The sequence below is a fragment of the Callorhinchus milii genome, unplaced genomic scaffold (assembly GCF_018977255.1).
Source record: "Callorhinchus milii isolate IMCB2004 unplaced genomic scaffold, IMCB_Cmil_1.0 Scaffold5, whole genome shotgun sequence".
Classification (NCBI taxonomy): domain Eukaryota; kingdom Metazoa; phylum Chordata; class Chondrichthyes; order Chimaeriformes; family Callorhinchidae; genus Callorhinchus; species Callorhinchus milii.
In genome coordinates, this window is record NW_024704746.1 from 15,575,933 (window position 1) to 15,590,943 (window position 15,011).

General features: G+C 38.2%; 1 protein-coding gene across 2 annotated transcripts in view; it reads right to left on the minus strand.

Moving 5' to 3' along the window:
* Window positions 1-15,011, minus strand: part of adgrl4 (adhesion G protein-coupled receptor L4) — a 38,577-nt gene that overhangs the window by 8,195 nt on the left and 15,371 nt on the right. For both annotated transcript variants that reach the window (XM_007887241.2, XM_007887239.2), the window contains 9 exons: window positions 14,871-14,941; window positions 14,232-14,411; window positions 13,907-14,090; window positions 11,418-11,534; window positions 11,120-11,325; window positions 9,731-9,913; window positions 8,248-8,451; window positions 6,294-6,514; window positions 6,125-6,191 (listed from right to left, as the gene is read on the minus strand). In XM_007887241.2, coding sequence (XP_007885432.1) covers window positions 6,125-6,191; window positions 6,294-6,514; window positions 8,248-8,451; window positions 9,731-9,913; window positions 11,120-11,325; window positions 11,418-11,534; window positions 13,907-14,090; window positions 14,232-14,411; window positions 14,871-14,941 — 1,433 coding nt within the window. The remainder of the gene's footprint in view (window positions 1-6,124; window positions 6,192-6,293; window positions 6,515-8,247; window positions 8,452-9,730; window positions 9,914-11,119; window positions 11,326-11,417; window positions 11,535-13,906; window positions 14,091-14,231; window positions 14,412-14,870; window positions 14,942-15,011) is intronic.

Sequence of the window (15,011 nt, forward strand, 5' to 3'; positions counted from 1 at the left end):
AGCTGGGAGTTGGAGTCAGGAGGGGTTTAGGGCAAGGGGGTTGGGAGTGGGAGGATGGCCTAAGAGAAGGTCTTTAGATGGGACTTGAGGGAGGCAAGAGAGGGGTTGGGGCAGAGGGCTTGTGGGATAGAGTTCCAGAGTGTGGGGGCAGAGATGCTGAATGCCTGACCACCAACGGTGGGGCAGAAAGTGCGGGGGACCTGAAGCAGGCCGGTGTCCACCAAGCGGAGGGAGATGACAGGCTGATAAGGGGTTAGGAGGTCAGAGAGGTAGGGCGGAGCCCTCCACTCCAAAGCATGAAGGCCTTTGAAGGTGAGAACAAGGGTTTTGTACTTGATTCTCTGCACTATCGAAGAACAAGAAGCAAAATTTTTTTTAGTATTGCTAATGGGCTACACGCAACACATAAGCAGAATCATCCTCCCCTCCTCCACCACAGTAACGGTATTTAATAAAATGTAAAGTACCCTTTCCAAAGTGAGCACCAGTCTTTTACACAGTTGTTTCCTTTTACTCCAGGACAAGCTTTGAAGAACAAAATCTGATGTTTCAAAATTCAATGAAAAAATTCATTTGTCCAAGTAAAGGGACCACCACGAGAAATATGACAAATTTGCATGCGCTCCAGTAAACAATTCATTTATTTTTAGTTTCTTTGAGCCTTAACTATGAATTCAGCTTCTCCACGATTCCTAGAATTAGTAGTGTGTCCTCTCCCCTGATCATTGGCTTTGCTGCGCTCGCTTTGCAATGGTGACTATCAAAACGTTCTGATTTTCTGACATCAAAAGAACATTGCAAGATGATTCAAGTAGCTGCTGCCTTGAATGTAATCACTCACACTTACGTGTTTCTGAATTTGAAAAAATTCAAAATTCCTCCACTACTTTTTCAGTTAAGACGTTGTGTGTTTTCACTTGTGTGTGTGTGTGTGTATACACAGTTGTGGGACAGTTGAATGCAGACTGATAAATCATTAACATCACCTAACCCCCAAAAATCCCAAAGTTTAAATTATTAATTTAAAAAAAACATTGGAAATTCAGGAAATCTTGTTTTACAGAGTGAAGATCCCTTCAGCTTTTTTTTAGTTCAGCAAATCACTTGCATGGCTCCACAAGTCAATCGCCACATTAAGAGAAGACTTTATGACTTAATTAGCTCTGCAAGATTTTCTGTGATGGTTAAAAAGATGGATTTTTTTTTCTTTTACAAGCAATTTTTAAGCTTTACTGCTTATTTGCTGTTATTCCTGACTGACTCAGCTGATCTATCTGTTAGATCGATAGCTATCTGTTAGATAGTGAGTTATCTATTAGATAGATCAGCTATTAAAATGAAATCCATTTCTTTGAGCTGTATCGCTGCGATAGTTAACAAACAAATGCTCATTTCCTTGCAGTTGAAGACATTCCGGGAATTTGGCTTTTCACAGTTTCCTATATGAAACTGCAGCAAGAGCTGGTTAACAAAATGTCTGAACTGTAGAGATGGGAAGATTTTTGCCCTCTTCTAGTTTATTAGCAGTTTGTGTTAATCGGAATAACGTGACACCTCAAAGCTGATCGACTGCACAGCAATCCTGACGGTTGTTTCAACTTTCCTTCGCTGATTTTATTTTCTCCATATTTTCGCTGTGTCTCAACGTTTTATTTTCACCTCTTTGTTGTGTATGTTATCAGTGCACGTTATTTATATTTATACTTTTTAGATACAGTGTCTTGTTTCTGAACGGATCACCTAATCTCTTTTGCCACTGGTTATGACAATAACCTGCATCTCTAGGGCTGGACATGCCATATGAATCCATTTGATACACTTTCGGATTTAAAATATCATCCTCTAGACATAAATCTAGACTCTGTCCTGCCTTCCCGGTGATGTATTTTATTGTATTAGATTGAATACATTTTCAACATTCAGAGCTTATCACAAGCTACTAAAATGCATCTTTGTGCTTTTCGCTGCTCCTAGTGCTTCCAGTTTGGTGGGAACATCTTTTGTGACTTGCATATTGAGTGCTGATCTGTTTGGTCTACCGAAAGGGAACGAACATCTTCATAGCTTCTAAAATGCTATATTTCAACATACTCATATCTGCTGAGGGATTAATTTAGTTGCAGGTGTAATATTTATGAGATGGAAAAGCAGCGCTGTCTGCAACGTCAAACAGAAAAGCGAATGGCATAAGCTCTGCAGCATTAATATGGATGGCTGCAGCTGAAACATGTCAGTGCTTGCACTAATTGTAGCTCCTTATGACAATGGTGAAAGTGTTGAGTTTTTGCTGGTGTATCATGGGAAGATGTCACTTATCTTTGTCAAAGTGAACTAATTATCACAGTGAGGATTCGGGATTATGCCAAAAATACTTCAGTATTTTAGTAGTGGTAGAAAGGCAATTTCCAGCCTCTGGAGAACTTGCTCCTAATATCTTGTAGTTTATACAATATAATTAAGCTGGAGCTACGCAGAAATACAATTTCTTTTTGTTTTGATAAAGCTGTCCATGGGTTTAATTATCCCCATTTTAAATCTAATTGATACCATTCAGTCTGTGCTTTATCTGGAGCCATAAGTGCAATTGAAAAAGTGAATTAAACTTTTATTTCTTTAAAAATATTCTTTATTACCAATTTCGCCATTATTTTGCTGAAATCTAATTTTGAATCGATAAAATGAAATATGTATTAATTGAACCCTGACACTTTTATGAAGTGAATCACACTGTATGGAGTTTTATTAAAAGGAAGTAGACTTTTTAAATTTTTTTATATCAAAGCCAGATTTATAATATTCTTGGTGGAAGGCATATCTATTATATTGCTCCTATCCTTTTGCAATGGCATGCTCATGTTTTGCACCTATTATTTCTTACTGTTTCACATATGACTAGGAAGGTAGGAGGTGAGCTTTCAATAGCAGATGTTTGTCAACAATGATGGTGTTTTCAGTACAGAAATGATTTAATTATAGGTTTGCTCAAGGGACTACAGACTGGGTCTTTGCAAATTTTAAGTAAACAATAGCATCTACTGCAAAATGGAAGGCCACAAAGGTTTACTAATCTCTAGTTTTCTTTCTTGCTTATTTCTTAACTGAAATCTTACAATACCTGCAGTGAATAGAGCCCATTAAAAAGGCTCCTTTCAGAAACTGACAAAACCTCTTTGCCATCAAACAATATAACTTGTGAATTTAGCACAACTGAAAACAGATAGATTGCAATCCTTTGTGATGTATATAAAGAGGGCTGTTTTAGCTGATGTTTCCCATCCTATAAAAAGCATCTTTCCCCTCTCTCTGACACTCTCTCCCTTTGTGGAAACAGTGAGTCACACTGATGTACAGTTTCAGGGGTATCTGCTGTATGCTGATCGCTTACCTATTATGCCCATTCTTAATGAGTGAATCCAGCCAACCATTCAAACACAAACAGAGCTTAATTCCATCATCACCCGATGTTGCCCACAGGCAGGGGTCACCGGGTAACAAAGCTGAGCAGAAACCCTGACTGAGTTTTCCCTTCCAAGTGCTGCGTGCAATTGTAGTGCTCTCACTGCTGGCCTGGCTTAGATGAGGTAACTCTACATAGAGCAGAGAACAAGTCTGGGGTCTTTCAGGCCTGCATTGTTCAGTTCCACACTAGCAACTGAGGAACGAGCAACGCTTAAGATTTTGAAATACCATTTTTATTTTACTGTGTGCTGTAACTCTGGAGACAGTGGCACATCCTCGACAAAACCAAGCCGTACGCTTGCTAGATAATGAGGGTTTAGAACGAGTAACCCAATTTAAATGTTATTGAGTGGAGCTGACATAGTAACACTGCTTCAGAAGATGTCAAGATCAGAGGAGTAGTGGCAATTGGATCTTTCAGTCTGCCATGGAAAATACAGAAAGATGACAATACAATACTTGTCTCATCAGTAAGCTGCCTGTTGGAGCATGATGCAACCTATTCGTATTTATGGCTCTGATGGAAGACTATTGAAGAAGTAAGATATAAGAACCCCCAAAATCTTGAGCTTCAATTGTTTGGTGGTATTCTCAATATTCCTTTGTGAAACATGATTAGGAATGACAACAACAACTGGCACTGATATAGCACCCTCCACACAGGGTAGCGTCACAGAGCGTTTAACAGTGGCTGACATGGTGAAAGCATAGGTTAGACTCAAACCAAATTTTGTTATGTTTGTTAGGTTGAGGAAAAAGCAATGAATCGGGAGTGTTGTTCAAAGTCAAGCTTCTCAACCACCAAGGATAACTATCAAAAGAACAGTCCGAGGGCCTCGGTGAAAATTGTGATGTCCTAATAAATACAAGCATTGAAATTAATGATATTGTGATAAATTGACACATTAACTGGGTGTCCTGCAGAATGCCCTGACCCCCTTTCCGTACATCATGTCTCAATAGTCATGTTGATAAGTAGCTCACGCCACATATACATTGTTCATGGACTCATGGATTGTGGCGTTGGATTGTCAGTTATCTGGATTCTGGACAAAATAAAGTAAAGCTACTAACTCACTAACTAGCAGACCAATACTAGCAATCCAATGTGTGTGGCTTCTTGGTGAGATCATGTAGAAATATGTGTGGGGCACGGGAATCCATCTCAAGCGCAGGCGAGGCTAATTTCAATGCTTGTATTAATTAGCAACAGCATTTTTTTCAACACATCATAACTTTGTCCCCAAAATGTGCCACTGAAGGAAGTGCAGCTAACTTTAATTTGGCTGCTGCCAGATACAAGAGGAAGGCTAGAGAGACATTCAATTGGACATCGCAATATCATAACCTAAGCTAACAAGTGTTGAAGGAAATGGCACCAAATTGCTTGAACAGTTCACTGAATTATAAAATGTCTGCAAATATGAAAGCTATTCCCATATTGACGTGTACTGATAAGGTTTCAAAGACTTTCAATCTCCTTTATAGCTTAATCGGACTGTTTCCATATTCAGTTGTTTTACGTCCAACTTGAAATTAATTATAATTGTAGTAATTTATTCACTAAATCCATTGAATTGTCCATTCATCCTTCAGGAAAGAAAGTCACCATCAGTAATGCTTTTTAAAACTTCTTTGCGTGCAGGAGTTGAATTAACATGCACTATTGAAGCTGGAATAGCCCATGTTAATGATTGTATTTTTACTTCCGTTAATTCAGGTCCTTCCTATTATTGGTATGAATCATTTCCCCAGAGTAGGTTTCTGTCTCAGTAATCAAAACATTAAATAAGTGAATGAAGGTGTTAGGGTTTGATAATTCTTGGCAAAGTTTTTTTTTGAAAAAAGATGGTTGTGACAGCTCAGTTGCTAAAGGCAGTGTTTGATGTGAAACAGCCTTCCACACCTTGAAGGTACGTTTCATTCCTGATCTGTGATAAGTTGATGGATCTTAGTTGGGGCTGAAATAGTTACTGCCAAGGTTCTCAATCAGGCATTCATTGGACGACCAAACACTTGAAGAATGGTAACATTAATAATAATAATCCTTGCATTTGATAAGGCGCCTTATCATGTCTTCGAGAAGTCTCAAAGTGCTTCACAGAATACACTGTAAAGTAAATTGACTTTATATTTTGTTGCAAAACGTGGCAATCAATTGCACGCAGCAGTGTCCCACTAAACCGTCGTCGATTAAGTGAATTAATTTTTTTTTAAGGAACTGTTACCCCTGGAAAAGCAATCGACTAACAACTGGATTATTATCTACTGCTAGGTAAACAGATGTGTGTGGAGTAAGAAAACTTGACTAATGTTTCACCCTCCCGGGAATAGAACCGTGGTCCTCTGCCTCACAAGGCAAGTGCACTAGCCAATACGCTACAGGACTCCACGTTGTGGGGCACCAGAAAACAACTGTGAAATCATACCCAGGATGAGTGACCAGAGAGGAAGAGGAGAAAACTGAGTCACAATTTTTGTCTTGTCACAACTCACACATCGGTAACCCTTTGACTTCAGTTGAGTTGCTGGTATCTGGAATACAACAAAACCTCTGCTATGCCTATTGTCAGTCCATTTCTCTGACATTTAAAGCTTTAGTCTGTAACCGAAAAACTACATTTAGTTCTAGAATTTGGTTTGAAAAGTTCAAGTCAGTACTTACTAAAATGATTAAGCAAGCTGGTCCAATGAAACTCCATATAAAGTTGTTTTCTGTGCTGAGCCAGCAACTGTTGAAAAAGAAAAAGGCAGAAAACTACATATTAAGCCAAAATACTTGGGTTCAAATAAATGCCAATGTTTTTCAGTGTCATGTGCTGCTCAGTACTCACATTTTATCTTTGCCATAATACTTGTAGCCAAGAATTGCAGAAATTCCAACAACAATTGATGGGCTGCCGTAGCCAAAGATGTAAAAATTTCGGTGGAGGAAACCTTTGTTGTAAATTACCCCAACAACTATAAGGTAAAGGTGTATGCCTTCAATGCACATCCATGCAAAGGCTGCTAAGAAGAAGTAATGCAGCAATCCAGCTATAATGGAGCACCAGAGCTAGGAAAAACAAAACATCGGAAGTCAAATATCGTGGCTGATTTTCAATATTCGTCGCAATTCTGTACATTTTGATCAGTGGTTTTGAAAAGAAAATAATTTAAATCATTTATTAGTGGTACATCAATGTACTCATCATCAACCTGGTAGAAATCAAAAATTCTTACTGATGACACTATGATGATGAATCATGTGAGTGCAATGCAAATGTGACCTTATTTCAATCAGTTTAAAAAAACCTCCTCTATGCCCGCAAATTGTAGCGTTTGATTAAAAGGCTTAGCTGCGTATGCTGTGCAACAGTCAAGCCAGCCCCCATTTTATCAATCTGCTGTTGCATTTAGATTTCCTCACAATTAGGAAGAATTAGAATTTATCTCCATTTTTAAAGCAAGGTTGTCCAATGCATTATGCCACGAACCACATGGGGTGAATTGGGAATCCAGATGGAGCGCAATTGCATATTTAGTTAGTAAATAAAAAAACGAGTGATAGATATCTTCTTTGGGCACGTGATCTCGAAACAGATAAATCCCAAATAGCTGGATTAATAGTGGGCAGACCTGGTATGCGAACGGAATTTCCAGCTAAATATAATTACAATCTTGGTAATGCAGCAAATACATATGTAGTGTCGGAAAATGCCAGTAATTCTTTTGCTGGCATTTTGTGGCGCTACATATGCATTTCTAAGCACTGTATACAAAAAAGTAGTCACTCGCGCACACACTGGATACCAGAGAAAGGATGGTGAGGCAGGAAGCGTTGGATCACGTGGGCTGCTCAGCGTTGCATTGGGCAGTCAGAAGTCTACATGTGGTCTACAGAAATTTTGGGCCTGTGGAATTTTTTTTGAAAACAATGTTTTGGTTGATCAAATGCCAGATACCCAGAGTCCAATGAGCCAGGAGTTTACTGTACTCCTATTTGCATGACAAAAGCATGTGCACTTTGACTTTTTTGCCCATTTGTTGGTAAAATGGTTAGATGAAAAGCAACGGGTCCGAGTGTTTTTTGATCGTTGTGTGTGCTTTACTTCCTTGGTTACTGCGTGTTGGGTTATCTGCTAAAATGGTGTGTAACACAGGTGAAAACACTGGATTTTAGCACCAGGGAGACACCAGCAATATTCTATGGAGAGGAGAGCTGTCAATTCTGGTCAGCTTGGAATAACCGCTCCAAGTCAGCAGAAAAAAGCAAGTCCTGACAATAACAAGCAGCTCCAACAGGGCACATTATGGCAGAGAGCAAGCAGTAAAGAGAAAACTGCAAAGTTTTGCACTGAATGGTAGTAGATATTTGTTAAGTAAATATACATGGAATCGTATACGTGAAATACGTTCACCTGTATTGTGTGAGTGTACATAAGGCGTTTTCCAAGAAAATCAGTGCATGGGACTAAAATGGTGTCACTGTAGCCACACCTATGGGTAGTCAGCGATTTCAATTGGACAACGCTGTTTTAAAGGGATAGAAGCTCTCTTTTTGCCGCCCTCCCTCAATTTGCACAGCTCTTCTTCTTATTAGCTAATAGAGGAAAAGAGATGAGCCAAAGCGTCACCAGCATTTTTCTGAGAGATACTAACAATCCGTTAGCATGTGAGCTGAATAAGAGTTAACAAAGCTGATCGTACATATTAGTGGCAGGTTTGAGTGTCAGCCTCTGATAAACATTAATGCAAAGATTTGAAATCTTCTTTGGAAAATATTCTGGTGAATTACACTCCTCTTACCTTATTGCCGTTCATATTAATTCCAGTTAGGAAAAGCAGTTCTGCAATAAACAGACTGAAGCACAGATTTTTGTGGATTGTAGTTCTTGTGCTTTGAATTTCACTGAAGAAGCAAAAGGTGAAGATACAGATTGACAGGCAGATCAGGGACACAATAATTCCCAGCTGAGTGATCCGTGTAAGAACATTGTTGTGATACACATCCTGGAAGGAAAATGGATCACCTTTTAATAGTGTAAAATGTGCTCATTCCTTTTTGTTTTAGAAAACATTTAAAATATGGAAATTAATTTAGTCATTGGTGATCTGACCTAATTTTTCCTAGTTTAAACACTTCTGTCACTGAATTAGTAGTTACCTTATAATAAAAATAATAACCCTTGAATTTGCCTTATGTCATTGAAACGTCTCAAAGAGTTTCACAGAATATACTGTAAAGTGAATCGACTTTATATGTTGTGGGCAAAACACCGCAGCCAATTGCACACAGCAGTGGCCAACAAATAGTCGTAGATTGAGTGATCAAATCATTTTTATTTATTTTATAATAATAATACTTGCATATGATAAAACGCCTTATCACGTCTTCAAGACATCTCAAAGTGCTTCACAGGATACACTGTAAAGTGGATTGACTGTATATTTTCTGGGCGAAACGTGGCAGCCAATTGGGCACAGCGGTGTCCCACAAACAGTTGTGGATTGCGTGACCAATTTATTATTATTATTTTATTTAAAGGAATTATTACCCTCAGTAAAAAAAAGCGATCTGCCAATTGACTAACAAATTGCTCTTTCCCCATATTTTGAAGGAATTATTACCCTTGTAAAATATGGGTGAAACACACATGGGAGATACACAGTCAGAATAGTTGCACTCTGCCTGGGGTTCGGAAAGCAGCACTTTTTTTTAAAGGGATTATTACTCCTGGAAAGCGATACACCAATTGACTAACAACCGGGTTCCAACTTACTGTTAGTAAACAGAGGCATGTAGAGTAAGGAAACTTGTCTAAGGTTTTGTTCCGTCTGGGCCTTAACCATCAGGATATAATAAATTTCATTTTAATTGAAGTTTCATATGCTCTTAAAAACTCGCAGCATTATTAGTGTCATCCCATCTTGACTAATTAGTGATTCTCAGTAATACATTATGGGTTGATAATGTGGCAAACAATCTCCAGCCACTACCCTCAACATTTTCTGACAAAGTGAGCTTGAAATTGTCACTGAGTTCCAACACTGCCAAACAGTTTACATTATCCAGAAGCATAAATACTCTTCTACTTGGTTCAAAAAGTCCAATATTAAATGGAACTAATAATATCCAAGTGATGGTTTACAAAGTTCTACCAAAAAATTGCTGATGGTGCAGCTATTTCCATCTAGTTCCTTCACTGTGACCTTCATCTTTTGACCGAGCAACAGAACTATGATCATTTATCTTATTGAGACGGTCGAGTTAGCAGAAACTAATACTTACAATGATTGGGGCTGATGACATTAGCACTGCAAAGTTGGTCAGGTGATAACATCTGCACATGGTGTGTGTAGCGTTAAAGTGGAGCGACTCACAGCCTTCCGTGGACCAATGCCCTTCCATACTTTCAGAGGAATAGTCCCAAAATGCGCATGCTGAATTAATATTCTTCTCTATGTCCACAAGCTACAGTAAAGTGAAACCAAAGATCAAAAGATGTTCAGCTGTGCAGATTAAGATCAATAACTATGCTTCTTCAATCACAGAATTCATAGAAATTGAAATCAAAATAACATTAGGATAAAGGATAAAGATCGAAGCTGTTAATCATAAGATATTAAGGTTATGATCTATTTCAAAACAATTATTTAAACAACAACAACAACTTGGATTTATATAGCAACCTCCAGGCCGGACGGCGTCTCAGAGTGCTTTACAGTAACGGATCCCGGCACCGAGCCAGGGGGATGGGGAGGAAGGTGACCACCTCTCTTTGCGACCCCCAGTCCCCTGATGTTCTGTCAGCACCTGTCAGATCTCAGGGTTCTGGATGAACACAAATTTCCTTCAGCTGAACTTTGACAAGATGGAAGCCATACCCTTTGGCTCTCGTCAACGTCTAAAATCTCACAGCTCTCACCTCCTCCACCTACCCGACCTCCCCCTAAAACTCTCCGAACCAGTACGCAACCTAGGCGTCAGGTTTGACCCCCAATTATCCTTCCTCCCCCACATCCGGTCCCTCACCAGCACCACTTTCTTCCACCTCCGACGCATCGCCCGCCTCCAATAATACCTCTCCGAAAGACGCTGAAGCCCTGGTCCATGCCTTTGTCACCTCTCGGAACAAAACCTTCATAAAATCCAGATCATTCAAAACTCTGCCGCCTGCATTCTCACCCGCACCAAACTCCGCTCGCCGATCACCCCAGTCCTTGCCAGACTGCACTGGCTGCCTGTCCCAGAGAGGATCGACTTCAAGACCCTCCCCTTGTATTCAAATCCCTCCATTCCTCTGCACCCCCCTACCTCGCTGACCTCCCCTCTCCGAAAAACAGGAACCGTTACCTTCGTTCCTCCGGGTCTGGCCTCCTCCTCGCCCCCCGAGTCTTCTGCTTAAAGGTCATTTTACACATAATTTGCCTTCGCTAATTTAAAATGTAGATTACAAATGTTTTCAACCCAAAATTTACAACCTATCAAATAACTTTTCATGTTTAGCTTCTTAAATATTTATAAGTTGAATTATTTATTCACTTGGTACTTATTCAGTGTATGCTGTAATCCAAAGGTTTTTCTTATTTTTTTCTGGAGTTGTAAACATGAGATGGAGGTTATGGAAAGTTTACCGCAGGTAGTTCCCTGTTTTAATTTTGATAATCTAGTACCAACCTTTAAATGCTTTAGGGTGAATGTTACATGTTCCATCGGATACAGTGTAGAGGGGTTTGCCTTAATAGCAGCAGCAATGAGATGAGAGTTCACAGTATAGTCCTCTTGTGGTGTAGTGCCATTTATTTCCCATTCCCGAGAGTTATTGGATAGTTTAAGCAGAGAACCAATGTTGTCATACTGAATAAAAATGATTGTGACAGTTCCTGAAGACATACAAAAAAAGATACATATTACTGGCACGTAGGACAAGAAAATATCATTTTTAATTGATACTCTAGAGTCAGTAGTTGCTTACCATTAGAGCCATTGCCTTCAGTCTTCCTTGGAGAAATTGTTATATGATTCCCTTCGAAGGTTGCATGAGGTTGGGAGTGATTAATGTGGTTTGAATCAAAAGCATATAGTTTGAGGGCTGTAAAAAAAATAGAAAAATGTACATTATTAATATAAGATAAGAATATGAATTGACAGCCCTATCTGAGGAGACATCTCTAAAAGTAATCCAAAAGTATACTTGTCAATAAAATACTGTAATATAACACCAGGAAAGAATTCTCAGTTTCCCAGCAGAAAACTTTACTGAATTTGTTATGTTTGGCACGCTCAGAAAAAAGTATCACTGGAAGCTATTGAAAATGCAGCAAGTTTCACAAGCTAGGCTTTTTTTTTAGTGAGTAGGCGTTTGTTTGCAACAGTTTCTGTCAGAATATGCAGGTGAAACAGACATTTACCAAAATAAAATGTATATTTAAACCCTGTGGCTGGAATTCTCTCCCCTTTTTGAATGGAGGCAGAGTTCTACAACTTGTATTGATTTTACTAAATACATTAGGGATGCAACAATACAATACAAATTTACATTTGCAGTATATAATGCCTTTCACATTAGAAGGACACCACAAAAGCTGAACAAGTAGCACTGAGAAATGTCGCTGTTTATCTACCTACTTTTTGTAAGGTATTGTGTATTTTTATTTTAAAAAATAATGTATTAAGTTAACCATTTACTTTCCTTCATAAGTTTCAAAATACTGTATGGGCACAAAATTATTGTTTTACTACAAATTATAATTCAAGACTAGGTATGTTATGAGTCTACACTAAAGCCTCATATAATCTATAAGAATCTGAATGATGTGAGGATCTGTACTGAACCTTCATTGTTCGGCCAGTCACAGAATCATAGTAAGTGGCCATTTGGCCAATGTGTCTTTATTGATGTAAGCTCCATCAATGGAACTAACTCGTCCTATTCTCCTCAAATTTATACTTGAGAAAAGATACTGTCTCCCCATTGAGGAATAGAATCCCCATTTCCCTAATGTGCCCAGTATGTATATTTAGTGGTTGTGTTGAAATATCTGACAAGACTGTAATTGATTCTTCATATAGGCTGTTGCTGTAACATGAAATTTTAAGAGAGGTGCCCTGAACTCAGATCTTAAAATGTTATTTAGAAAGGCTTTCAATTTGCTGAGGCACCAAGCATTTTATCATCAAATGCAACAAATAAGCTGAAAAGGACAAGAAAAATGCACATCAAAATGGCACAATGGAAAGAGAAAACCCCAAATACTCCTGCAACAGCTTGCAGCTACCACGCTGACACAGCACACCATGTTGTAAAGTATTTAAAGTATGTAATACAAATAGCCAATGTGTTAATATCTCTGATGTCGAAAAGGGGCCTTAGATCTCATTGTGTCTAGAAATGAGCTGACACAGCATTAAACAAATACAATTAGCAAGGTGGGTGCTGAACTGAATCTGTCCAGACGTATTCACTAATTTTGCTTGGAACCTTTAATAATAAAAATCCTTGTCTTTGATGACACCTCTAGCAGGCATTAGAGTGAGGAGACGTTCATTCCTGCTGTCTTTGGATGGATTCAAATTCAACTTCCAGAGATAAGTCAACTGTTCTAATGAACTGCATCTCCCAGCAGTTTTAGCAGCATCTCTACCCTTCCCTTCCTCTTCCCCATAATCACATAAGTGAAAGATTATTCGCTCAAACTTCCTGGCAAAGGATGGTATGTATAGAATCGTTGGATTTTACAGCACAGAAGAAGGCCGTTGGCCCATTGTGTCTGTGCCGACTCTTTAAAAAAGCTACCAACTAGTCCCACTTGCCCGTTTGTACCCCATAGCACTGAAAATATTTTCTTTTTAAGTAATAATAATCCTTGCATTTGATATAATGCCTTAACACGTCTTTGAGACACCTCGATGCATTTCACAGATTGGCGCTCAGCAATGTCCCACAAACAGTTGTGGATTGACTTATTTGAAAATTTTATTTTTTAAATTAAAAAAATATATATTTATGACACCTAAACACAGAAGCACGCTGATACTCAAAAGCTAACCACTTTCTTTACAGAATATTGACAAATTCTTAATTTTATTTCAGAACCAATTATTTTCTGGGTTGTATCAGGTACATTTTTGGTCCTTCAAAAAAATACTGCACTGGAGCAGAGAATAATGGAGTTTGAAAATATTAACACTGCCTCTATGACAGTGAGATACCATATATTAAATTATTTTGATTAGATTAGAAATTCTGCAAAACATGGTGAGTATTTTGCATAGCAATGTGTCAGAAATAACAGATTTCAAGCGTCTTTTGAAGGCTACATCAATGAAAAAAGTTTAAAAAGAAAGCCATGAATTTCCTTAAGCTCTAATATGACCCTTGTGTTGAAACACTGAACACACAGCAGAACGCTGTGGGTCATTAGATTGTTATTATATTTTAATGCTGTTTTCATTTCAACTTACCAATATCGCTTTCCTTAAACTCTAGCTGAGTTGCCTTTTCCAAGTGCTGTGAAATTCCAAGTGTTGACTTCTCCATAGTATGCAGCAGCTTAGTGACCACTTTTTTCCTGTTTTCTTCAGCAATTTCTTTCCAAATGGGTATTTCGTTTGGTTTTAAGAAACTGTTCACGGTTTTAACCAAAGCCTACAATGTATCAAACAGTGACAGTGGTTATAAGGAAGTCAATGTAAGATGAAGACTGCTTTTTAAAATTGCTAATGCTTAGCAGTGTTTGTTGTCAATCTATAACCTTACAATAGAAATTGATTGCTTTGTGAAACCTACATTGATGGTAACGTTAGTAACCATTTCTTTATCAGGTATTGTGTCGTTCATTGCACTGAGTGTTGGAATTGACCGTGACAAGACTTCAATATATAAAAGAACATCAAAAGCCGAGAGTTGTCCTGTAGTATTCCTCGCAATTGTCTCCAAGAGTTCCTTTGGTTCTTTTATATTACTGAGCTGCCAAAAGAGCAAACCAAGATCATTTTCTACAGTTTATTTTGAATTAGCACAGTCCATATGTGCCCATAACAACATTTGCCATGATAATAATCACATTTTGAATGAGTTCTTTAAAAAGTTTTGGAACTGTTTTCACAGTTCCACAGAGCAAAAAAAATTAAAATTCACCATCATTCTGATCTCATAAACCCATTAAAGATATAATAATTTTAAATTAAATCGCCATTACTTCTCAGGAATTTTTTTTTGTCTAAAACATTTCAAGCTGTATAACTGAAACTTTAGAATCAAAGCAATGCTTTCTTTGGGTATCTCAGGCTCTATGCATAATTATTCCTAAAATATAGGTTAGTGTAAAATTACAGTAGTTTGTACTTAAGATTCCTTGATTCATGTTATTACAAAACACAAATGAGATTTTGCATCAGTTTTGTATTGTTAGTAATGAAGCCTTACCTCCTCCAGGGTATCATTAATCCTTCCAGAAAGGCAGTTATTATTTAAATGACACGGTGTCTTTGATTTTTCTGAAATCGCAGTAAAAAGATTCTTCATTAATCTCAAACAACAGGTGTCTCAAGATATAGTGATGTGTTA